Source organism: Poeciliopsis prolifica, unplaced genomic scaffold (assembly GCF_027474105.1).
Source record: "Poeciliopsis prolifica strain line A6 unplaced genomic scaffold, Auburn_PproV2 SCAFFOLD066, whole genome shotgun sequence".
Classification (NCBI taxonomy): Eukaryota; Metazoa; Chordata; class Actinopteri; order Cyprinodontiformes; family Poeciliidae; genus Poeciliopsis; species Poeciliopsis prolifica.
In genome coordinates this window covers 1540460-1566883 of record NW_026562441.1, presented here as the reverse complement: position 1 = coordinate 1566883, position 26424 = coordinate 1540460, and the positions used below count along the sequence as shown (strand labels likewise).

General features: G+C 35.8%; 3 protein-coding genes and 1 long non-coding RNA gene across 5 annotated transcripts; 1 reads left to right on the top strand and 3 right to left on the bottom strand.

The window, feature by feature from the left end:
• Positions 1-6: 6 nt before the first annotated feature.
• On the bottom strand, positions 7-6382 carry LOC129351423 (golgin subfamily A member 6-like protein 22). Of its 2 annotated transcripts, none has more exons than XM_055020282.1 (14): positions 6294-6382; positions 5181-5229; positions 4573-4710; positions 4400-4449; positions 3647-3724; positions 3186-3266; positions 2877-2975; positions 2695-2766; positions 2503-2610; positions 2161-2265; positions 1326-1415; positions 810-905; positions 614-731; positions 7-538 (listed from the first exon to the last, which is right to left on the bottom strand). In XM_055020282.1, exons 2-14 carry the CDS (start codon positions 5221-5223, stop codon positions 471-473), a joined length of 1146 nt encoding a protein of 381 aa, XP_054876257.1. In that variant the 5' UTR covers positions 5224-5229; positions 6294-6382; the 3' UTR covers positions 7-470. The 2 variants fall into 2 exon arrangements, with proteins under 2 accessions (XP_054876257.1, XP_054876258.1); XM_055020283.1 differs by having other exon boundaries at positions 1326-1412.
• Positions 6383-10228: 3846 nt separating this feature from the next.
• Positions 10229-12814, top strand: LOC129351412 (type-2 ice-structuring protein-like). Its single transcript, XM_055020274.1, has 8 exons — positions 10229-10361; positions 11006-11044; positions 11317-11361; positions 11508-11537; positions 11628-11731; positions 12093-12230; positions 12313-12397; positions 12525-12814. Exons 1-8 carry the CDS (start codon positions 10301-10303, stop codon positions 12599-12601), a joined length of 579 nt encoding a protein of 192 aa, XP_054876249.1. The 5' UTR covers positions 10229-10300; the 3' UTR covers positions 12602-12814.
• Positions 12815-15969: 3155 nt separating this feature from the next.
• Positions 15970-18262, bottom strand: LOC129351418 (uncharacterized). Its single transcript, XR_008604731.1, has 3 exons — positions 18157-18262; positions 17718-18048; positions 15970-16353 (listed from the first exon to the last, which is right to left on the bottom strand). It is a non-coding gene; the product is annotated as an uncharacterized LOC129351418 (long non-coding RNA).
• Positions 18263-22611: 4349 nt separating this feature from the next.
• Positions 22612-24629, bottom strand: LOC129351263 (uncharacterized). Its single transcript, XM_055020160.1, has 2 exons — positions 23530-24629; positions 22612-23172 (listed from the first exon to the last, which is right to left on the bottom strand). Exons 1-2 carry the CDS (start codon positions 24160-24162, stop codon positions 23056-23058), a joined length of 750 nt encoding a protein of 249 aa, XP_054876135.1. The 5' UTR covers positions 24163-24629; the 3' UTR covers positions 22612-23055.
• Between the last annotated feature and the right edge of the window lie 1795 nt (positions 24630-26424).

Sequence of the window (26424 nt, the reverse complement as noted above, 5' to 3'; positions counted from 1 at the left end):
ATTAGTTTGCACAACAAATTTACTGTAATACTTGTAAATAAGTGCAGTGGAGACCATCTTTGCAGGCTCTTTATTTCTGCCTTTGCAGGTTCAGCCAGTCAACACTGAGGAAAATAAATGCAGGTCTTTGATTGGTTGCTTGTTAAATTCTGCATTGCATTGTTTCAAATGTCAGATGAAGCTGGAATACATTTTTATTTGAAAATAAATTAATCTCGTTGTGGCATGAAACACAACAAAACATTTTCAATTAAGCTTAAGTAAAGTAATCCAAACAAGTTTTGTGTCTTTCAGATAACATAAGAAACCAAATATTGTGCAAAATAATTACATTTAGTCTGTTTCTGATAACTTTGTTTGGCTTAAATGTATACAACCAAAGAAACTCAATATATCATTATAAATAGCAGTTTCAGGGTTGTCATTAGCTAACTGGTGAAGTTCAGTTCATCTAAAATAAATATGTAGTTTTATGAATCTTCTTCATGGATTTCTTCTTCCTCTGCCGGTGCTGAAACTTCCTCAGAGGTTTTAGATTCTGCAGAAGGAAAAATGATGTTGATTCACTGACTTGGTCATTTACAACTCAATCTAGTGTAAAGGTTGAACAAACCTGAGAGAATTGTCCTAATGCAGGAACAGATCTGGTTCACATATTCGTTCCTCAGAACCTTCACGTCTCTTTGAAGCTCCTCCGTCCACTTCTGCTCCTCCGCGATTATTTTTTCAAACTGTAATGAAGTGAGACATTTCACTGATGATCCTGATGAAAGCATAAAGCCCAGGTGTGTGCAGGATTCATGTCTGACCTCGTGTTTGTATGTCTCCTTCAGCTCATCCAGCTGAGCCTGCAGCTGCTGGTTCTGTTCGGTCAGAACCTCAGACTGGGCCTGAGCGTCTCGCAGCTGCACAGCAAAACATAAAAACACAAAACAAGAATGGAAAAATATTAATGCAAGTCACAGAATCTCTTTTCAATATCACTTATCAGAATAAATCAGTTTTTTGAGTCATTGACAATGGTAATAAGAATAGCTCCCTCTAGCGGCCACACTGGACATGTCATGCTGAGTGAGATAAAAACTTTATGAAAAAAGTATTATTCCTTCTTTAAGGCAACAATTACCAGGCATTTCTTGATTAGCTGGTGAATAAATACTTTTTGGCTCATATATTTCTTTGGGAGAAAATGTGCCTTTGAAATAAAAACAACGTTAAATGTGATGAAATGCTGAAGCTCATAATTTGTTAGGATCTTAGTGGAGATTGAATTAAATATGAAACATGTATTGTCAACAGAATATAAAGACGTAAACATGTTTTGCCTCTTTGCGGAGCTCCGTGATCTCTGACGTCAAGTTCTCCAGTTCTGGCTCCTCAACGGCTGCAGATTGTTCAGGATTCTGTGTTTTCTGCTGCGATCAGACAAAGAAATGGATGTTGAATCAGGATTTCAGCACAAAAATAACTTTTCCTAATAGAATTTCACAAATTGATACCTCAAAAGCAACATTTTTATATAATTATAAACCAGGAAAAGAGTTATTTATTTTAGTTTTGTTCCCTGTGCCTGGCTGAAGTTTCCTGCCCATGAATCTTGACTCTGTTTCTCATTTTAATAAAACTTTATCTCTTTTATTCTTTAGACTTAAACACTGACTCTGAACTGTTCTCTTTAAATATGTTTCTCTCCTAGACAGGAGAAACTGCAGCAATTAACTTTTGTCTTTTCTTCTGCAGGAGGTCAATGAGAGTTTTTTCCTCTCCACTCTCGCCACATGCATGCTCAATATCAGGCTTTGCAGCAAAACTAATTATTGCCTGCTGTTGCTCATCTAGAATAATGACTCCATCCAACCTGCTGTGTTACATCATGTAAGACATTATGTGAATATCAAACTCATGTTGACTGTTTAGACCAGTCGATGGAAGTGACAAGTTTTATTGTGAATTTGGTGCCATATAAATATGCTCTTATAACTGAAACATGATGTAGCAAAAAGTTTTTTACCTTCACTGTGGAAATAAAACACTTTAACACTTTATCAATAAATCTGAAACTGGACTCATGCAGCTCTGATAAAGATCATTTTCATTTTGAGTTTCAGGCACGTAGAGATTATGAATGTTTATTCTAGAAGCTATAAATAGAGGTTGCACCTGGTCTTTATGGTTTTCCAGCTCCTTCATCAACACCTGCTGGGATTCTTCTGTCTTCTTCATCGTCTCATGGAGAATTTCAACCTTTTTTGAAAAGCTCTCCAGCTAAGAGAACAAAAAATGGAGGTAAGATACTTTCAGAAAACATCCAACTTAGACGTTCACAAATTCCTCCCATTAGCAGCTGAATCTCTAGATTACAAACTTTGCTTGTCTGCAACAACTCGATGCCTTTAACCGGGACTCCTAACATAGATTTCTTTTTCTCCACCAATTGGAAACACAGACTGAAGTTTTCAAACACTCACAAAATATCCTTGAGTTTGGTGAAAACAGATAAACCTTTTGTGTTTTGGTGTCCAGCTCTGCTTTCAGCTCCTGCAGGTGTTTTTCAGCCTCCTCTCTCTTCATCTGTTCAGTCTTCAGCTGCTGCAGGACTTCAGCCTCTGACTGCAGAACGGAAACAACAGATGTTCACTTTCTGTCAGTCTTTGCACTGATCAGAATCAGTGAAGTGAACAATGTGACTTTTACCTGCTTCACGTCTTCTTTCTCAGCTTCAGTCGGCTTTTCCTCCAACTCGGCTTCACGCTTGGATTCTTGTAGCTGCACCGGAAACAGGATGTTGGATCCTTATAATTAAAGCTTAATTTCATGCTGTATGGGGCATTTTAAGAGCCATTTAGACAAAGAACAACAGAAGGAAAAGTACCAACCAAGCTCTGCTGCTTGTCGTAGTCCTCAGTCATTTCCTTCAGTTTCTGAGTGATCTCATTCACTTCCTCATCTTTCTGCCAAACGTTCCTGTCAGTCAACTGAGGCAAACAGAAAGAGAAGATGTTGAGTTGTTAGGCTGTGTTCGCACAAAAACATATATCCAAACCAAACAAACTATACTTCTGCTACTTTAAAAAGATAAATGTCCCTTTTAAGATTGATTTTGTTTTGGCTCTTTGGTTAAACTGTTTCACATCATTGCTTCATCATGAAATGGAGGAAACTCGGGACAGAATCTTCTCTCTTACCTCCAGGTCTCTTCTGGCCGTTTCCAGCTCATTCTCCAGCTGCTTTTCAAGGATGTAACTTTGTTTCAAACGTTCTTCCAGCTGACAACACGAAAAGAGAAAATTTATTATATCACTCATGGAAATACAGAAGAAAGCTTAGCTTTTGTTTGACATCCAAAACTTATTGACCCTCCTACTTAAATAATCCACAACCAATTTTCACAAAGTTATTTCTGGCTGCAGGTTTTGCAGCATTTAATGAAACAATCCTGTTTTGTTTTTTTTGTTTATCAAAAACCAAACCATTTTGATATGAAACGACAAGAAATGTGCTTTTAAGTGACTAAAAATGTGTAAAGTTTGATTGATTAAAATGAGTTAAAGCCAAAAAGCTGGCTATTCTTCTCTATTGTTTGTAATTCAAACAGTGTGAATGTCACAGAGGGAACTACAGCAGTGATGTGTTTTAGTGTGTTTACTTTGTTTATCCATGTCTTCGTGACGATGCTCTTCAGTTGATTGAGGAAGTTCTGGCTTCTCTGATTCGCCGTTTTTACCTTCGGCAAAAATCAGAGAAGAGAAGTTTAAAACTGACAGCTTTAGACAGTTCAGTTCATTGATCTGCTGGTTAGAAAATGAATCATTAAAAAAAAGACAGCAGCTTCAATTCATCTGCACTCCATTCAACTGTAGCTTAAAAATGCAACCAAATGGACTCCAGTTGCATTTGGTGATGGTGGGTAAAAGTAAACCAGCCGTTCTGCAGAAGGTCCTTCGCTTTATAAACTGTTTTTATTGTTTGTTTGTTTTTATTGAGGGCTCAATTTCCACTTTATTCAGCTAAATCTGCAATTTGCACAAGCATTTTAACATTGTGATTATCAAACAAACTGTCTTAATGCAAGATTATTTCAAGTTAGTAATTGAAGATGCAGAGAAAATTAAAATAAAAATGATCAGAATAAAGAATAAAGCCATAATATTGCAACTTCATTCTCTTAATTATACTCCTTTATTATTATTTTATTAATATGGTCTGATTCCCTGTACATTCTGTGTTAATTGATTTGTTTTTTTCATCTTGCTGAGTTTATATTTAGCAATAAAAAGCAAACAACAACAGAACAGTTACAGGCTGATCCAGACGTTCATGTTTCTGCAGATCAAAGTTGAATTTCTTCTAAAATAATTGCTTTAGGACATTTTCTGATATACAAGCTGTTTCCACTTACAGGAGTCCTCTCTGCCTCTTCACCTCCCACAGTGGAGGATCCATCAACTTCTGTCAAAAACACATTTCATGTCAGTGCATTTAGCCAGAACTGCCTGGATTGTGCATCATTGTCCTCCTGTTTGGACAGAAACATCACATTTATTATGTTTTCCTACAGCATCTTGCAGTTACCGGAGGAACTGCTGTTTGGGTTTTGTTTCCATTTATATGCCACAAAGACGAGTGCGAGAAAGGTCACATTCAGAGCAGCTGCTCTCACGTAGGGAAACAAACTCTGGAGAACGGGAAGAATTTCCTCCACAAAATAATCTAGAAACGAGAAAAACAGAGAAAAAACTAAAGTTAGCAAATCACTCTTCATGTTTCAGGTGAGATGATGACATTTAACTTAAAATCATCATCATATTCTCAGAAATAATTTGCGTAAAAATGAACATTAGCTGCTTTAGCCTTGACATAAATAGCTTTATTGATGCTAATGGTGCCAGGAAAGGAAGCTGGAGGAGAAATTGTGCACAAATACTGAGTTGCACCAGCAGGAGGAACTTTTGAGTTCTGCATAGTTGCAAAAGATGGAGAATTTTTTTAAAGTAAAAAATTCAGAATTTGAGAAGTTAAACGTTTTTGAGTTAAAAGAAAGAGTGTAAACTAATCAGTAGAAATGTGAACCAGGTCGAAAAGGTTTTGGGACGTAATCATGAATGAAACTTTAAATAAACAGGTAAAAATGAATGTTTAGCTCAAACTGAACCTGACAGACCACAACTGCAGACATTTACCTGTCCACTCAGGTAGGATTTGGATGACAACTTTTAAACTCATATTTATCTGTGAACAAAGAAAAGAGACAATTTTTATTATCTTCATAAATGCTGCAGGCTTCACAAGATAAAGTAATGGCTGGTGCAGAACCTTAAGTATTTGATTTGGTTTATTTTTTAACTGAGTTTCAGGAAATTTCAACTTGATGCTTGTTATATCTCGATTTCTAATATCTATGATTTAACATCTGAAAAAAATTGCTGCTGTGATGTTTACAGATCATTAAATTATAAGGTCAGGAATGTTAACACACATTTAAATTCTCATTTTCAAAAACTTATTTTCTTGGGAAAAACAAAATGTTATTTATAAAATGAAATTCAACCTGATACTTGAAACTTTGTGATATTAGAATCACTTCTTTTGATGAAAGTAATGCACGTTGTTTCACATATGAATATTACCATATACTGTTATTTAAAAATAAATAATTTGATAAGGTGACTTTAGAAAGTAGCTTTAAAAAAACACCATTTTCTAATCTGCTTGTATTATTATTATTTTTTGGTGTTTGTTGTGATGTCAGATTTAGCAATTAGCTAAAATCTGTAAATATGCTGGTGGAGGCTGTAAAGTCACTAAATTAATATTCCAATACACTGACTAAATAATAAAATCAACAAGTGAAATAAATAAGCAATTACACAGATTACATTTGTTCTCAAACGTGTCTGAAACAGTCCAGTTCTTACCAAAGTAAATTAAATTATATTAGATTCATTCCTCTTTAAAACCAACACATTTTTTCTGAAAAATAGAATAAATATTATGAACCAAATGAACCGAACAGTTCATATGAGGTCAGAGATATCAACCCATTTATTAGTCTTAAAGAAAATAAAAATTGTTTTTTTCTGTTTTTCTTTATCTTTGCTCTTTATTCTCTGGACGACCTGCAGGTAGAAACTCAGATACTATGAAACATCAACTAAAGAATCCAACATTAGTTTCAAAAACAAGATATCAGCACTGATTAGTTTCTTCAGCAAATGTATTTTTGTGAACATTAATTTTGATTTTTTTGTTTTCAGTATTATCACCATGCGGTTATTGAAAATAACACAACTCACCTCCGGCGTGTGAATGATTCATCTCCGGGTTGAGACTTTGACTCTCCAGCTTTTATACAGCAGATGAAAAGAAAACAATGTTCCTCCTGGCAACAGCGGCCCGGTTTCCTCAGAACTGAAGCAGATTCTGCTGAAGGAAGTTGTTTTGCTTCGACATCATATGGATGAACCTCAGACATCAGAGAAACTGGTTGGACAGTTGTTGCTCCCGTCTCTGCTATGAGGAAATGTCTTTACTTCGGATCACACCCGGCAAAGATGATAAAACACATTATTAAGCTAATTAATCTAATAAATGTAATGGCACAAGCATTAAAAAGATCAAAGTAAGACAGGAAGCAGGCAGTTACATCACTTCCTGACACTTTATGAATGTTACCTGTGCATAGAACGAAATAAAAGTCAGATATTCCCATTTCTAAATGCTCAGCATTTTCCCCAATAGTCTTGCAAATTAAATTTTTATGTCTATTCGTGTTGTTATTGTTAGTCTTTTTTTTGTATGTGGTTTTTAAGAGTTTTTTTTGTGTGTAAATCTTTATACCAGATGCTTCTTTTAAACTCAAACTTCCATTTTCAGAAGAAAAAAGACTTTTTCTATATCTAAAATTAATGCTTAAGTTTGAAGCCAGCAGCAATATATCATGTTTGTTCATTGACTCTGTAGTCAGGTTTTAATTACTATTGCTATCATTTTCTGTATTAACCGCAGCCTGCAGAAATGCTGTGAAACCCATCAGCTGTCATGTCTGTGTGGAACGGGTCTGACCAGCTGGACTGAAGACAGACGTGCAGTTCAGAGGAAATAATGTGAGGCATCTTTCAGCATTTTCTCTTTAAAACTCCTCCCACTTCATTCCATCATCTACAGATTAAATCAGTTTCTTGTTTCAGTGAAACAAACAGGTAATCCCATCCTGCTGTCTTTCATTTTTACTCTTCTGGAGAATGTCAACAGAAAGAAATGAAAACTTATCTTGACTCCATAGAACAAGCATGACATCATCTCTACAACAGGAAAAACAAGGTCTGTGGTCTGAGAACAGCAGAAATCATGATGGGCTCCATCAGGCCTAACCCTAACCCCAACCCTAACCCCAACCCTAACCCCAACCCTAACCCCAACCCTAACCCCAACCCTAACCCCAACCCGAACCCTGAGCAGCCCGGTCCGGCGGGGGCATTCGCAGTACGTACAGACGGTTTCCCCTGCGCTCTGTCTTTTCTCGACCGTCTTTATGTTCTATCAAACGTTAAGATAGTCTTCTACCTAACGCTTCATCCAATTTCCTTATGGGGATCTCTCATATGACTGATCCCACCCTGAAAGGAGGAATAGTGAGTAAACCAGACTGTCATTTTTCACTCCAACTTAGATTCATTCCAGCTGATGGTCTATATCTTGTGGAGCTACTTCAACCCGAAAAGAGAGAATAATAGAAATTCAGACTTTTAGTTCGTCCTTCCACTTAATGTTCCACTACTGCTTGATTTCACTCCAGTTTTTGATTGGTGTCTTGTTGGATTTCTTGAACCCATAAACCAGGAAGAATATTGAGAAAAACAAACTTTCAGGTCATCCCTCCACTTCGTTTTCTACTCCAACTTAGCTTCAATCCAGTTTAGGATAAAATTCTAGAAGATTTACTTTGACTAACCTCGTCCTACATTTCCTACACCCTCACTGGCTTCTTGGCTAAACCTAACCATTGCCACTTTGACCTTTCATGACCTTTCCACAAGTCCTTCCCTAATGCTAACCACCTTGGAGAGCACACCTAAGTTTCCTCAGATTGTAGGATGATTGCTTTTTTGCAACTTTCAGGATTGTAGTTTCACAATTGGAGTCTTTGTTATTTTAATTGACATAACTTTACTTCATATCTTTTTAGTTTGAACATGAACCTTACCTTAGCTTATTTCTCAATTATTAGATAGATTCATTCAGTAATTTCTGTTTTCAGTTTTATTCCATATTGCTACTTCATTTATAAAGTTATCTACTTATTTAATTAATTTTACTGTTAGGAATAAAATTAGTCAGCTTAGACTTCATCAGGTTTTCTTTGGGTTAGATGGGATTTTAAGACAGTCAAGTGAAAGCTTTCTCATCTCCTTGGGCACGACCAGAGGACGAGGGGGTTGCGGATGGCGTGCGGCCCGTGCATTACATTCAGCTGTCGAAAAAGTTTTTATCAACCTAACTGGACCTAACTGGTCCACTTACCTCTGACCTTAACTCTTTCACTGTTAAATTAGGAATTATCTCTTTTTTTTCCCAATTTGTGAAACGTAACACCACCTGATTTCAACATTTCTCAAGTGAAGACCTTCTTTAGTTTCCTGATTAAAGTCTCACATCCACAGACAGGAAATCCTCTCAGATTCTCTGTTTTCACATCAAACTTTGAGAAATATTATTAAAAAAATAATCTTTTACACTCATCTATCAGTTCCTGAAACTCATTATTGTGTCAGAAAAAGTATGGTTTACTGGCGCCACCATGTGGAAATTGGTGAGTATTAAAGTTTTGGGTCAGATCATAATTTTATTTAAATAAAGGAGGCAGCTGGAATTATTTTTGCTCATATTTGCATCATTTTTTTTTTTTACAGTTTTCTCTCATTCCTTAGATTAAAACCAAATGTTCATATATTTGAAACAAACATTTTCACAGTTGTTTCAATAATAAATAAAAAAAAACATATTTTCTGATTGCTGAACTTTGACCTGACAGAACATGAATAAAAATCTAAATAAAATGTATTAAAGATGTTTAAAAAATAAGTGTCACAAGGTAAAACATTATCGTGAAATAAAAAAACAATGAACAAATCAATACTTTTACAATTATTCTGTTTTTATTTCATGGGTAAATTTATTTATTTGATGTATCATTTATTAATTGTTAATAACAGTATTTATTTACTCAATTTTGAATGAAATAGCTCTCAATAAAACAACCATTATAAAAATTTCTGAATGAAAAAACTGGATTATTGATCAGAGGATTTAGAAATATTGCCCCACATCGAGCAGCAAAGAAATCAGTCAGTCAAAGCAAAATAAGAGCATAAAATATATAAAAACAAAATAAAGAATAAAATACCAGAAGCTATTTTTCTGAGATGAAAAATATCTAAGAAATAAATATTTAATGTCATATTCATTTACATTAAATATTTAATTTAGGAACCATGACAAGAGAGTTCATCCTTATATTGTTTGAATTTGTTTTATTTAATTAGATTGATATCTTTAACGCATATTGGCCGTAATCTGACTAAACATTTTTAGACATTAGACACGTCGAGTCCGGGTCCAACAGCGACACCTGGTGGTGCACGGGTTGAAGTGCAGACTAGTGACAGAGCAGAAGATCATTTGATAAATGAGCTCAGAGGTTGGAAGGCCTCTGTTCCATCACCCTAATCTTCATCTCCCTCCACAGATTCTCTACCAAGTTGCCACTCTGGCTCAATTTCAGACATATTACTCAAAATCCACCAAAACATGTTAAGATTAAATATTTGCTATGTGGGATTGAACTGTGCCCTTTTATTTGACATTTTTTGAGCTCACAGTTTGTTTTATCTGACCTCATGTTGTGTGCTGAGTAAATATATGAATGCAACTTGATATTTATGAAGGGTGTTGTTTGTTCGGTGCTCTGATTCCTGGGAAACAAGAAGCTCTTTCCAGTGAAAGTTCCATTGAATCACAATGCAGACAGGATCTGCTCAGTGTTTGTTGTTTGAGTCTGGGTGTCTGATCCTGTTCGCTTATTAGGGCCGGGAGGCGTCAGTCTGTTCAGAACAACACTGAAGCTGCAGGCTGAAACTCACCACACAGAGACGAGAAGGTAATTCTTCAACACAACTTTGATGATGATGATGGTTGTCTTGTCATTTTCACATGATGTTTGTGTTGCAATTCATTATGCATTAGTTTTCTGTCTGTAGAAAATAAATTTATCAGCGCAGGTTGCATCCCAGTCGTCTCCATCATGAAGATCCTGAGTTTGTCTTGGTTTGGATTCACCGTGTTGACTTTAGTCCAGGCAGTCGGTGAGTATTTACTGCAGCAGTATGTGCTGGTATTTTGTTTCTTTTATTTCTTTGAAATATAGAGTGACTACTCTGTAGAAAACCTAAAAACATTAATTACATTTTCTTTTGAGAATAAATGGTTGCAATTACAGAGAGCCTGGTCGGCTGTCAGATATCTTTGCAGCTGCAGTTCTGGAAAATCTTTATTTATTTTGCACTTGTTTTGTGTCTGCGTCTCTGCATTTTATTGCCATGACCTTCACTTGACCTTAGTTATCTATCCTGGGTTAAAATTTCACAATAAGCTCTGTCTGCTGCCAGCTCTTGTGCATGGAGCCCGTTTGTGTGCAAACCTCAATTTTGTGTCTCACAAAACTGTTTTTGACTGTTTGTAAACCTGCAGTTTCCTAAACCTGAACAATATAATTTTCTAAATGAATTGGATTAAATAGAAATTTTAAAACAGGTGCAACATAAGAGAGCCCCATTACTTAGGAACAAAAACATGTTTTGAAAAGAAATGGCATGAAAAGTGTCTCTGGATTCATGTATAATTGTGGAAAATAAAGTTGAAAAGTCTCATAAATTTACTGATTTAAACAATATTTGCATTTTGATTTATGATTATTTTCATTTATTCATATTTTTCAACCTGTCGGCAGCCATTCCAGTCACAGACGATGATGCTGGTCCAACAGGAGGTAAATGTTCTTCAGTTTTTTCTTTCATCAACTATTCTTTGTGTTTCCTGTCAATAAGGGAAACATGACGATGTTTCACAACAAGCTCTGTAGAATCGATACTGTGTGTGTAAACCTCACTTTTCATAAAGTTGTTTTGATTGCTTAAAGAATCAGGAGTGAATTAAATATAGCATTTGATAGACAATGTTATATTGTCTTTGAAATATAACATGAATGTAAAAGTAAAGTTATTTAATTGAAGACTCTTCTGAACGATGCTCTGTCTGCAGACGCTCCATTCGATGATTTCTATCCTCATCATCCACCAACCCAAGGTAAGTCTTTTTTATTATTAGTTTTATTTACATTATTCTGTTTGCATCATGTCATTTTGACAAAGAAAGAAGATGAATATAATCATAAATACATTTATAAAACTTTAAATTGTAAATGTGAATATAAATAAAGTGTTTTTCTTTAGATTACGGTCATGACTGGATGGAAGGAACTGGTCAGTTTCCCCCCATTTTTAACGTATTCAGAATCATATTCTCTAACTTGTCAGCATTAATAAATCTAATATACCTGTAACTATTTAAAGATGGAGACTCTCACTGGGACTTCTCTTGCCCTGATGGATGGTCGATGCACAGCACGCAGTGCCTCCTCTTTGTTCCCCAGAATCTGACCTGGAATGAGGCAAAGGTAACCGAGAAAAGACATTTCACATCAAAATGGTAAAAATATTATATTATTAATTGAATATTGGCTCCAATTAACTGTTCAAGCTTCTCTATTCATGCTGCTAAATTCATGTTCATAGTTTAGCACCTTTGTGTTTTTACAGTTCACAGTCCCAATGCAAAGCAACTTTTGATTATTTAGCATTTGGGTCATTTGGACTTGATAGAGCTTTAAAGGAATACGGGCCGTTTCCCGGGCTGAACATTTCTGTCCTGCCACTCACTGAAGACTCACCTGCTGATTCTATAGCAAGTTTAGACACAACAGTGATATTGTTCTCCATTTGGTTTTCAACTGTGTGTAATTTCTGTCTTGTCTTTAGAAAAACTGTGCATCCAAAGGTGACGGTTCACTTGCTGCTGTGTCTAGTGACATTCAAGCTGATGAGATTTACAATGAGATGGAAAGAGCTGGGCATCATGGCGGACAAGTGTGGGTTGGAGGCAGCAGAACATCCCAGGTAGATAAATCATCCTTACACAGTTCAAAACCAGGTTTTGTCTTCAATCTGAAGTTGAGTTGGTTTGATTTTTGTCCTGTAGGTCGATCCCTCTTTCCCTGCCTTTGCTAAGTTTTGCAATGAGCAAAGTTCACACCATGAGAACGACTGTCTGCAGATCTCTTTTGGTGGGAAATCAAACTTAAACATTTCATTTCACATTGAACTAACACATATTCTCATTAACCAAATATGCAGAAAAGTGGTTTGTACTGTGGATCACAGAACTGAATATTGTGTTTGTCCTGTTTGCAGATCATGGCTCTGGATGCCTGGATGCCACCAAATGTGACGCTGAGCTCCCGTCTGTCTGTGCAATCCTCCTCTACTAGATGAACTTGCATGGTGTCCATACAATTAGCATGGACACCAGCCTCTCATTTCCTACATTTCCTAAAATGTTTCTGCTCTGTTGCTTTAATATAACAAAAACTGACCAAAGGCACAGACACCTGCTGCTTGTAATGCAGGAGAAAGCAACCTGTCCCTTCTGACAACTTTCCAAATAAAATCTTTAGCAATGATAAAAAAAGAAATGTGTGTGTGTGTGTGTGTGTGTATTAAAGCAACACATTTTTCTCCCTTCCATTTTTTAGAGTTTCTGTTTCATTGAATACAGTTACATAATCTGTACTGCTTAAATTTACATGTTTAAAAAAATCTAACATGCCTTTAAATTAGATTTTATTCTTGCAGATGGTAACTTTAGTACGTGTCAGAGCGATTACTGTCGTCACATTTTGACATCTTCCTAAAGTTTGCCTTATTAAAACAACTCTATCTCTAATTAAACACCTCACTCCTATCTCTCTGTGAGGAGTGTCTGTGACCTTTGACCCGCTCCTTTCTGTTTGTGCAGTGTTAGTCTCTCTGATGCCATCTGAGGTCACCACAGCTCCACGTTTCTCCCGACAGAGAAACCCAGTGGGGGGCCGAAGTTGGATTTGGATTTATGTGTCCTCAAAATTATTTTAGGTTTTTGACTTTTCATGCTCAGCTGTGTAATCAAACTTTGAGCATTTTTATCAAAGAACTGTATCAATGTACACAAGAATCCAGAAACACAATATTCACATCGGAAATCTTTCTATTAAATATGAGGACAATCCTGCTTTACGCCTCTCTGTATAAACAGTTTTCCTTGGACAAGAAAAGGTGACAATAGTGGGGGGTTTTTTTCCTGTTGTCACATGCAACTGACAAAAATGTTATCAGTTCATAAGCTTGAAAAATATTGTATCAACAAACTGCAGGTTGTGAAAGAGAACAAACATAACTTCACACGCTGCACATTAACCAATATTTAGTTTTCCTGAAATTCAAAGGTTTACTGGCGCCACCATGTGGAAATTGGTGAGTATTAAAGTTTTGGGTCAGATCATAATTTTATTTAAATAAAGGAGGCAGCTGGAATTATTTTTGCTCATATTTGCATCATTTTTTTTACAGTTTTCTCTCATTCCTTAGATTAAAAACAAATGTTCATATATTTGAAACACACATTTTCACAGTCGTTTCAATAATTAATAAAAAAAACATATTTTCTGATTGCTGAATTTTGACCTGACAGAACATGAATAAAAATCTAAATAAAATGTATAAAAGATGTTTAAAAAATATAAGTGTCACAAGGCAAAACATTATCGTGAAATAAAAAAAAATGAACAAATCAATACTTTTACAATTACTCTGTTTTTATTTCATGGGTAAATTTATTTATTTTGATGTATCATTTATTAATAGTTAATAACAGTATTTATTTACTCAATTTTGAATGAAATAGCTCTCAATAAAACAACCATTATAAAAATTTCTGAATGAAAAAACTGGATTATTGATCAGAGGATTTAGAAATATTGCCCCACATCGAGCAGCAAAGAGATCAGTCAGTCAAAGCAAAATAAGAGCATAAAATATATAAAAACAAAATAAAGAATAAAATACCAGAAGCTATTTTTCTGAGATGAAAAATATCTAAGAAATAAATATTTAATGTCATATTTATTTACATTAAATATTTAATTTAGGAACCATGACAAGAGAGTTCATCCTTATATTGTTTGAATTGTTTTATTTAATTAGATATCTTTAACGCATATTGGCCGTAATCTGACTAAACCTTTTTAGACATTAGACACGTCGCGTCCGGGTCCAACAGCGACACCTGGTGGGTGCACGGGTTGAAGTAGTGACTAGTGAGCAGAAGATCATTTGATAAATGAGCTCAGAGGTTGGAAGGCCTCTGTTCCATCACCCTAATCTTCATCTCCCTCCACAGATTCTCTACCAAGTTGCCACTCTGGCTCAATTTCAGACATATTTCTCAAAATCCACCAAAACATGTTGATAAGATTAAATATTTGCTAGTGGGATTGAACTGTGCCCTTTTATTTGACATTTTTTGAGCTCACAGTTTGTTTTATCTGACCTCTGACCTCATGTTGTGTGCTGAGTAAATATATGAATGCAACTTGATATTTATTGAAGGGTGTTTTGTTCAGTGCTCTGATTCCTGGAAACAAGAAGTGTTTTGTTTTTGAGTCTGGGTGTCTGATCCTGTTCGCTTATTAGGGCCGGGAGGCGTCAGTCTGTTCAGAACAACACTGAAGCTGCAGGCTGAAACTCTACGGAAGAGGATTAGGGCCACTGGAAAAATCCTCATCAGAGCCCCTGTGCAGCTCTGGAATTGAGTACATCACCACAGGTCGGCCCGATACTGCACCCCCTTGCCCGGATTTTGTGAGTTCCATGTGTTCACATCATCATCAAGGTCATCCTGCATAAAAACAAACCATAAATGTTTTAAACTAAAAATGTCTGTAGCTTTTGCTAATGATGAGATATATCAGCATACATAGAAAGTGACCTCTAATCAAACCAAGCAGCAAGAACAAAATTGCAATTCCAAAACATTTTATTCTGCACATAAATGATTCCCAACGTATGGTAAAACTTAGTAATTTATGGATAAAACTTATTTTTAAAACTACCAAAGGAGTTTAGGAGAACACATTCCCAGTAATTTAAACCATTTTTATTTTTAGTAAACATAAGATATGCTTTTAATACCTTTTTGAAAAAAAACATTGCAGTGTACCAGTATACACTTTTACCTGAATAAGATTAAGAAGCAGAATTGGATAAGGCTTTTATCCAAAAAATCTCCTGTGAAGTGACCATCATCCAGAAAGGTTTGAAATAAGTTCATCCAAAACTGTGCGCTCTGTTTACGGAGGGTGGACCACCATCCTTCAATGCGCTGGTTGGATGTACTTCTTCTGTAAAGGAAACTTTTGTCCCTGCAAAACTGTCTGTGGTTTCGCCTCAGAAATATCTGCATTTGTTCAACACAAATGTTTTCTGTGCCTCTGTCGGCACGTATCCTCTCAGACATCCTTTGACACATGAAACGGTTTTCAAAAAATCTTGCAATCAGTTTTGGGTCATTGTTCGTGGTATAAGCCTCCATCCATAAAACATGTCGGCTAAAACCATCTATACAGCCACTGATAGCAATGCCATAAGGTTTTAGTTTATCGTAGCCATCCATATGCCAGAGCGCATTTGGTCCTCTGCAATTGTACTGACGTCTTCTCAACCGTCGTGCTCGTCTCAGTTCCACACCTTCTGGGTCAAACAATTTGATTAATTGTCTCACAGTGTCTTGTGACACCACAATCCATGTTGAATCGCACGAAGATGTAGCCACTGATAACCTTGCATTTGTCCATTAGTCATTATTTGTTGTTGGACAAAGGCTAGCACTTCTTCAAGGTCGGACTAATTCTTTCTTCGAAACAGCCCAAGTCTTCTGCAAATTCTTTTTAGAGTACGATTACTTAATATAGTATGATGACTGTGCGCTAAAATTTGAAGGATTTCTTTGTTATTTAAAGAGAGTCTGAAGTAAAGCCTAATGATATCATCCAAATCTGACATTTTCGAGCTTCTTTCACTTTAAGAAGGGAACAGTCTTAAACAGAAGGCCTTTTTTCCTCTTGGACAGTTTGTTGATTTAGTAGAAGTTTAAAACAGCAAATCCATCGCCGTGATTTTTCAGCTTTGCTGCGGCATCACAGTCAATCTGCACAGAAAAAGATGAGAAAGGACAATTACTTAGTCTGCAAATCAACGTCAAAGTTACCTTTAAGATTGTATCCTTACTTTCCTGCTTAAAGCCATTTATTGTTTGGGGAGAATTACAATAATAGCAGCAGTAAATGTTCAGTCCTCTATTTTACTGAAAAAGAGGAAGGACTGGATTGATTAGCTGTGTTTATATGCTCATATAAACACAGATTCATAAATATACAGTCTACTTAAGATAAAAAGTATCAGGCATAAAAACACACAAGGAAATATTAACAACTTCTTTTTATTACAAAAGTTAAATATCACATTAACTTTGATTTAGTCAAATGAAGCCTATCGTTTCTGCACCCAAGCGATATATGTGCTGATAGTTTTAGTTCAGGGATTGACATGCAATTTCAGTCTGAGCTGACACATGACAAATGATTTAGTGAATCTCATAATGTCACTTTTTCCAACGTCGTAACACAAACATATAATATACATAAATAAAATAGCACAGATAGGCGCATTAGTTGGTGTTGGTAAATATATCGGTAGTTGTATGATATTTTCCTTTTAAATGTATGCATATATAAACGTTTGTCACTTTGTACTATAGTTTCTGTCCTCTACTGAACTAAAAGTTGCAGTTTAACACAGCAGACATCTTATTTAGGTGGCTGACATATACAGCTAACCTTAGTTTAATTGTAAAACATTTAAACAGAAGAACAATAAAATAAACATACCAAACACTTTATAGACAATTCCAGCAATTAACAGCTGTTATATCCTTTATTCATCCGTGTGATCTAACATTGTAATCAGCTTATTCCTTTAACCGCGTAAGCTAACAAACATGCTAACAGCTAGCTATAACCGTTCGGCTTTAGACACTGAACTATCCCATTTGATTTCTCACCTTTTGTTCTTCCATTAGTGCAATGGACGCTTCTGGTACTCTTCTGGCACGTAAAAGTCGCTTAAATCAGACATTTTCTCCAGAACATTGGCTGTCCGCCGTAACTCAACCTGCGTCTGTGTGGCTGCTGCTGGCGCCCATCAGTCCGAATTCTGACTTTTTTTTTGTTATTGTTTGTTTTTTTCTGGCCCACAATTTTTTTTTTTTTTCTGGCCCACAAATTTTTTTTATTTTTCTGTCACTGATTTTTTTTTTTTTCTGGCCCACAATTTTTTGTTTTTTTCTCTCACTGATTTTTTTTTTCTGCGCACAATTTTTTTTTTTTTTTTTTTTCTGGCCGCAAAAAAAAAATTTCTTCTTTTTTAAACCTTTTCTGACCACTGAAAAAAAAATTTTCGGACTTTTTTTTTTTTTTTTTCCAGTGGCCCTAATCCTCTTCCGTAGAAACTCACCACACAGAGACGAGAAGGTAATTCTTCAACACAACTTTGATGATGATGATGGTTGTCTTGTCATTTTCACATGATGTTTGTGTTGCAATTCATTATGCATTAGTTTTCTGTCTGTAGAAAATAAATTTATCAGCGCAGGTTGCATCCCAGTCGTCTCCATCATGAAGATTCTGAGTTGTCTTGGTTTGGATTCACCGTGTTGACCGTCATGTCCTCAACCTCCAACGCCTTGCCGGAGTCGACACTCAGCTAAACTCCTCTCCAAAGGAATCACACAGACTGGAGCGCTTGCGTTGAGTCTTTAATGAAGCCGGTTGGAGTAGGTGTAAAACTATGAAATAAATATACAAACTTTGAATAATACACAGCAGCGGCCAATACAGCACTCACAAGTACACTAGGTCGCCACAACGAATATTAACATAAATCTTATACGTACCGACAGTGCTTTCTAGGACCAATTGTATAACAGTAGCCGTGTTACTGCGAAAACCCATGCGTTGCGTTGTTCTGACCTGTCTGCTTTCTAATGACATCATTAACGCTCGACTCTTAAAGTGATGTACATAAATTTCACCACTAGATGGCGACATTGAACGCTTAAATCTTATAACTTGTAGAATGTCAACTGACATAACATCACATTGACTTTAGTCCATGCAGTCGGTGAATATTTACTGCAGCAGTATGTGCTGGTATTTTGTTTCTTTTATTTCTTTGAAATATAGTAACTACTCTGTAGAAAACCTAAAACATTAATTACATTTTCTTTTGAGAATAAAATGTTGCAATTACAGATTGCCTGGTCGGCTGTCAGATATCTTTGCAGCTGCAGTTCTGGAAAATCTTTATTTATTTTGCACTTGTTTTGTGCCTGCGTCTCTGCATTTTATTGCCATGACCTTCACTTGACCTTAGTTATCTATCCTGGTTAAAATTTCACAAAAGCTCTGTCTGCTGCCAGCTCTTGTGCATGGAGCCCGTTTGTGTGCAAACCTCATTTTGTGTCTCACGAAACTGTTTTTGACTGTTTGTAAACCTGCAGTTTCCTAAACCTGAACAATAATTTGTTCTAAATGAATTGGATTAAATAGAAATTTTAAAACAGGTGCAACATAAGAGAGCCCCATTACTTAGGAACAAAAAATGTTTTGAAAAGAAATGGCATGAAAGTGTCTCTGGATTCATGTAATTGTGGAAAATAAAGTTGAAAAGTCTCATAAAATTTACTGATTTAAACAATATTTGCATTTTTGATTTATGATTATTTTCATTTATTCATATATTTTCAACCTGTCGGCAGCCATTCCAGTCACAGACGATGATGCTGGTCCAACAGCAGGTAAATGTTCTTCAGTTTTTGACTTATTATTTATTCATTTCACATTGAACTAACACATATTCTCATTAACCAATATGCAGAAAAGTGGTTTGTACTGTGGATCACAGAACTGAATATTGTGTTTGTCCTGTTTGCAGATCATGGCTCTGGATGCCTGGATGCCACCAAATGTGACGCTGAGCTCCCGTCTGTCTGTGCAATCCTCTCTACTAGATGAACTTGCATGGTGTCCATACAAGTTAGCATGGACACCAGCCTCTCATTTCCTACATTTCCTAAAATGTTTCTGCTCTGTTGCTTTAATATAACAAAAACTGACCAAAGGCACAGACACCTGCTGCTTGTAATGCAGGAGAAAGCAACCTGTCCCTTCTGACAACTTTCCAAATAAAATCTTTAGCAATGATAAAAAAAAAGTGTGTGTGTGTGTGTATATTAAAGCAACACATTTTTCTCCCTTCCATTTTCTTAGAGTTTCTGTTTCATTGAATACAGTTACATAATCTGAACTGCTTAAATTTACATGTTTAAAAAAACATCTAACATGCCTTTAAATTAGATTTTATTCTTGCAGATGGTAACTTTAGTACGTGTCAGAGCGATTACTGTCGTCACATTTTGACATCTTCCTAAAGTTTGCCTTATTAAAACAACTCTATCTCTAATTAAACACCTCACTCCTATCTCTCTGTGAGGAGTGTCTGTGACCTTTGACCGCCCCTTTCTGTTTGTGCAGAGTTAGTCTCTCTGATGCCATCTGAGGTCACCACAGCTCCACGTTTCTCCCGACAGAGAAACCCAGTGGGGGGCCGAAGTTGGATTTGGATTTATGTGTCCTCAAAATTATTTTAGGTTTTTGACTTTTCATGCTCAGCTGTGTAATTAAACTTTGAGCATTTTTATCAAAGAACTGTATCAATGTACACAAGAATCCAGAAACACAATATTCACATCGGAAATCTTTCTGTTAAATATGAGGACAATCCTGCTTACGCCTCTCTGTATAAACAGTTTTCCTTGGACAAGAAAAGGTGACAATAGTGGGTTTTTTTCCTGTTGTCACATGCAACTGACAAAAATGTTATCAGTTCATAAGCTTGAAAAATATTGTATCAACAAACTGCAGGTTGTGAAAGAGAACAAACATAACTTCACACGCTGCACATTAAACCAATATTTAGTTTTCCTGAAATTCAAAGGTGGAGATGTTTTCAGAGCAAACAGACTGACAGCTCAGTTACACTGGACCTGATTCACCTTCTTTCTTTCTTTCTTGGGAACCTTTTAACTTTTTACAAGTTTTTAGTAAGAAAAAACAAAAAGTGTAAATGTTCTGCAGATTGTTTTTTGTAGATCATATATATGTCACCATTAAAATTCAACCGTTCAGCATAACCTCCAGTGAAATATGATAAAGCTGAATGATAAGCAAACAGCTTTTATCCTCAGAGCTTCTTAGTTCATGACCTTGACCTGAAAACGTCTCTGCAGTCATAAACATTTACAGCCCACAGCAACATATTAAAGCACAACCTGCATATGCAGATATAAGATGAGGAAACTCATGAAAACCTTCATAGATGACATACTACACATTTATATTTAATCACTTTTCTTTTTACATTGATCAATCTGATATTGATTTATTCTGAGGAATATTTTTTATAACATTACTTTATATCTGGATTTGCATGATATTTAAACCGAATCTAAAGACCAGCTTTATTCCAGAAACCATCAATGTGAGCTGTAGCTTATTATTTTATTCATTTCCTAACTTTTCCTCATTTTCTTTCATTGACCTAAACATAATAACTACAAGGATTTTTATTCCATGCAACCGCAGAATAACCTGTTCATGTTAACATTTGCAGGACTGGAGGAATGCAGACTGAGGCCACTGCCTAGAGGAACCAAAGCTAACGTTCTGTTTTCTCAGAGCTCACAGGAAACACAGCACAGCTGAGACAATGTGGTCCACAACATGCCTGATATAAGATGAGAGTTTTTATGGCAATCTTAATTATTCTACATCAACACACGGCTGCAGTCAATTGCAACAACTGAATCAAAGTTGGTGATTCAATTACATCTCAGTCAAGATGTAACAAATATGTTACATCTTAACATCTCTGTTACTTTTTGACAGAGATGTTAAGTTGCAACAAAGATGTTAAATCTTAACATATCTGTTAAAATGTTTCTTTCTTTTCATTCTTTGTTTTGTTCTTTCTGTCTTTCATCCTTTCTCTCATTGTTTGTGGTCATATTCAGTGCATCTGTTTTCACCTCCTCTGACGAGGGGGCTGCGGATGGCGTGCGGCGGCCCGTGCATTACATTCAGCTGTCGAAAAAGTTTTTACCAACCTAACTGGACCTAACTGGTCCACTTACCTCTGACCTTAACTCTTTCACTGTTAAATTAGGAATTATCTCTTTTTTTCCCCAATTTGTGAAACGTAACACCACCTGATTTCAACATTTCTCAAGTGAAGACCTTCTTTAGTTTCCTGATTAAAGTCTCACATCCACAGACAGGAAATCCTCTCAGATTCTCTGTTTTCACATCAAACTTTGAGAAATATTATTAAAAAATATAATCTTTTACACTTATCTATCAGTTCCTGAAACTCATTATTGTGTCAGAAAAAGTATGGTTTACTGGCGCCACCATGTGGAAATTGATGAGTATTAAAGTTTTGGGTCAGATCATAATTTTATTTAAATAAAGGAGGCAGCTGGAATTATTTTTGCTCATATTTGCATCATTTTTTTTTACAGTTTTCTCTCATTCCTTAGATTAAAAACAAATGTTCATATATTTGAAACAAACATTTTCACAGTCGTTTCAATAAAAAAAACATATTTTCTGATTGCTGAATTTTGACCTGACAGAACATGAATAAAAATCTAAATAAAATGTATTAAAGATGTTTAAAAAATATAAGTGTCACAAGGTAAAACATTATCGTGAAATAAAAAAACAATGAACAAATCAATACTTTTACAATTATTCTGTTTTTATTTCATGGGTAAATTTATTTATTTGATGTATCATTTATTAATTGTTAATAACAGTATTTATTTACTCAATTTTGAATGAAATAGCTCTCAATAAAACAACCATTATAAAAATTTCTGAATGAAAAAACTGGATTATTGATCAGAGGATTTAGAAATATTGCCCCACATCGAGCAGCAAAGAAATCAGTCAGTCAAAGCAAAATAAGAGCATAAAATATATAAAAACAAAATAAAGAATAAAATACCAGAAGCTATTTTTCTGAGATGAAAAATATCTAAGAAATAAATATTTAATGTCATATTCATTTACATTAAATATTTAATTTAGGAACCATGACAAGAGAGTTCATCCTTATATTGTTTGAATTTGTTTTATTTAATTAGATTGATATCTTTAACGCATATTGGCCGTAATCTGACTAAACCTTTTTAGACATTAGACACGTCGAGTCCGGTCCAACAGCGACACCTGATGGTGCACGGGTTGAAGTGCAGACTAGTGACAGAGCAGAAGATCATTTGATAAATGAGCTCAGAGGTTGGAAGGCCTCTGTTCCATCACCCTAATCTTCATCTCCCTCCACAGATTCTCTACCAAGTTGCCACTCTGGCTCAATTTCAGACATATTACTCAAAATCCACCAAAACATGTTGATAAGATTAAATATTTGCTATGTGGGATTGAACTGTGCCCTTTTATTTGACATTTTTTGAGCTCACAGTTTGTTTTATCTGACCTCTGACCTCATGTTGTGTGCTGAGTAAATATATGAATGCAACTTGATATTTATGAAGGGTGTTGTTTGTTCGGTGCTCTGATTCCTGGAAACAAGAAGTGTTTGTTGTTTGAGTCTGGGTGTCTGATCCTGTTCGCTTATTAGGGCCGGGAGGCGTCAGTCTGTTCAGAACAACACTGAAGCTGCAGGCTGAAACTCTACGGAAGAGGATTAGGGCCACTGGAAAAATCCTCCATCAGAGCCCCTGTGCAGCTCTGGAAATGAGTACATCACCACAGGTCGGCCCGATACTGCACCCCCACTTGCCCGAATTTTGTGAGTTCCATGTGTTCACATCATCATCAAGGTCATCCTGCATAAAAACAAACCATAAATGTTTAAAACTAAAAATGTAACTGTAGCTTTTGCTAAAGATGAGGCATATATTAATCAGCATACATAGAAAGTGACCTCTAATCAAAACCAAGCAGCAAGAACAAAATTGCAATTCCAAAACATTTTATCTGCACATAAAATGATTCCCCAACGTATGGTAAAACTTAGTAATTTATGGATAAAACTTATTTTTAAAACTACACCAAAGGAGTTTAGGAGAACACATTCCCAAGAAATTTAAACCATTTTTATTTTTAGTAAACATACCAGAAGATATGCTTTTAATACCTTTTTTGAAAAAAAAACATTACAGTGTACCAGTATACACTTTTACCTGAATAAGATTAAGAAAGCAGAATTGGATAAGGCTTTTATCCAAAAAATCTCCTGTGAAGTGACCATCATCCAGAAAGGTTTGAAATAAGTTCATCCAAAACTGTGCGCTCTGTTTACGGAGGGTGGACCACCATCCTTCAATGCGCTGGTTGGATGTACTTCTTCTGTAAAGGAAACTTTTGTCCCCTGCAAAACTGTCTGTGTGGTTTCGCCTCAGAAATATCTGCATTTGTTCAACACAAATGTTTTCTGTGCCTCTGTCGGCACGTATCCTCTCAGGACATCCTTTGACACATGAAACGGTTTTCAAAAAATAACTTGCAATCAGTTTTGGGTCATTGTTCGTGGTATAAGCCTCCATCCATAAAACATGTCGGCTAAAACCATCTATACAGCCACTGATAGCAATGCCATAAGGTTTTAGTTTATCGTAGCCATCCATATGCCAGAGCGCATTTGGTCCTCTGCAATTGTACTGACGTCTTCTCAACCGTCGTGCTCGTCTCAGTTCCACACCTTCTGGGTCAAACAATTTGATTAATTGTCTCACAGTGTCTTGTGACACCACAAATCCATGTTGAATCGCACGAAGATGTAGCCACTGATAACCTTGCATTTGTCCATTAGTCATTATTTGTTGTTGGACAAAGGCTAGCACTTCTTCAAGGTCGGACTAATTCTTTCTTCGAAACAGCCCAAGTCTTCTGCAAATTCTTTTTAGAGTACGATTACTTAATATAGTATGATGACTGTGCGCTAAAATTTGAAGGATTTCTTTGTTATTTAAAGAGAGTCTGAAGTAAAGCCTAATGATATCATCCAAATCTGACATTTTCGAGCTTCTTTCACTTTAAGAAGGAACAGTCTTAAACAGAAGGCCTTTTTTCCTCTTGGACAGTTTGTTGATTTAGTAGAAGTTTAAAACAGCAAATCCATCGCCGTGATTTTTCAGCTTTGCTGCGGCATCACAGTCAATCTGCACAGAAAAAGATGAGAAAGGACAATTACTTAGTCTGCAAATCAACGTCAAAGTTACCTTTAAGATTGTATCCTTACTTTCCTGCTTAAAGCCATTTATTGTTTGGGGAGAATTACAATAATAGCAGCAGTAAATGTTCAGTCCTCTTTTACTGAAAAAGAGGAAGGACTGGATTGATTAGCTGTGTTTATATGCTCATATAAACACAGATTCATAAATATACAGTCTACTTAAGATAAAAAGTATCAGGCATAAAAACACACAAGGAAATATTAACAACTTCTTTTTATTACAAAAGTTAAATATCACATTAACTTTGATTTAGTCAAATGAAGCCTATCGTTTCTGCACCCGAGCGATATATGTGCTGATAGTTTAGTTCAGGGATTGACATGCAATTTCAGTCCTGAGCTGACACATGACAAATGATTTAGTGAATCTCATAATGTCACTTTTTCCAACGTCGTAACACAAACATATAATATACATAAATAAAATAGCACAGATAGGCGCATTAGTTGGTGTTGGTAAATATATCGGTAGTTGTATGATATTTTCCTTTTAAATGTATGCATATATAAACGTTTGTCACTTTGTACTATAGTTTCTGTCCTCTACTGAACTAAAAGTTGCAGTTTAACACAGCAGACATCTTATTTAGGTGGCTGACATATACAGCTAACCTTAGTTTAATTGTAAAACATTTAAACAGAAGAACAATAAAATAAACATACCAAACACTTTATAGACAATTCCAGCAATTAACAGCTGTTATATCCTTTATTCATCCGTGTGATCTAACATTGTAAATCAGCTTATTCCTTTAACCGCGTAAGCTAACAAACATGCTAACAGCTAGCTATAACCGTTCGGCTTTAGACACTGAACTATCCCATTTGATTTCTCACCTTTTGTTCTTCCATTAGTGCAATGGACGCTTCTGGTACTCTTCTGGCACGTAAAAAGTCGCTTAAATCAGACATTTTCTCCAGAACATTGGCTGTCCGGCGTAACTCAACCTGCGTCTGTGTGGCTGCTGCTGGCGCCCATCAGTCCGAATTCTGACTTTTTCTTTTGTTATTGTTTGTTTTTTTCTGGCCCACAATTTTTTTTTTTTTCTGGCCCACAAATTTTTTTTATTTTCTGTCACTGATTTTTTTTTTTTCTGGCCACAATTTTTTGTTTTTTTCTCTCACTGATTTTTTTTTCTGCGGCACAATTTTTTTTTTTTTCTGGGCCACAAAAAATTTTTTTCTTCTTTTTTAACCTTTTCTGAACCACTGAAAAAAAAAAAATTCGGACATTTTTTTTTTTTTTTCCAGTGGCCCTAATCCTCTTCCGTAGAAACTCACCACACAGAGACGAGAAGGTAATTCTTCAACACAACTTTGATGATGATGATGGTTGTCTTGTCATTTTCACATGATGTTTGTGTTGCAATTCATTATGCATTAGTTTTCTGTCTGTAGAAAATAAATTTATCAGCGCAGGTTGCATCCCAGTCGTCTCCATCATGAAGATTCTGAGTTTGTCTTGGTTTGGATTCACCGTGTTGACCGTCATGTCCTCAACCTCCAACGCCTTGCCGGAGTCGACACTCAGCTAAACTCCTCTCCAAAGGAATCACACAGACTGGAGCGCTTGCGTTGAGTCTTTAATGAAGCCGGTTGGAGTAGGTGTAAAACTATGAAATAAATATACAAACTTTGAATAATACACAGCAGCGGCCAATACAGCACTCACAAGTACACTAGGTCGCCACAACGAATATTAACATAAATCTTATACGTACCGACAGTGCTTTCTAGGACCAATTGTATAACAGTAGCCGTGTTACTGCGAAAACCCATGCGTTGCGTTGTTCTGACCTGTCTGCTTTCTAATGACATCATTAACGCTCGACTCTTAAAGTGA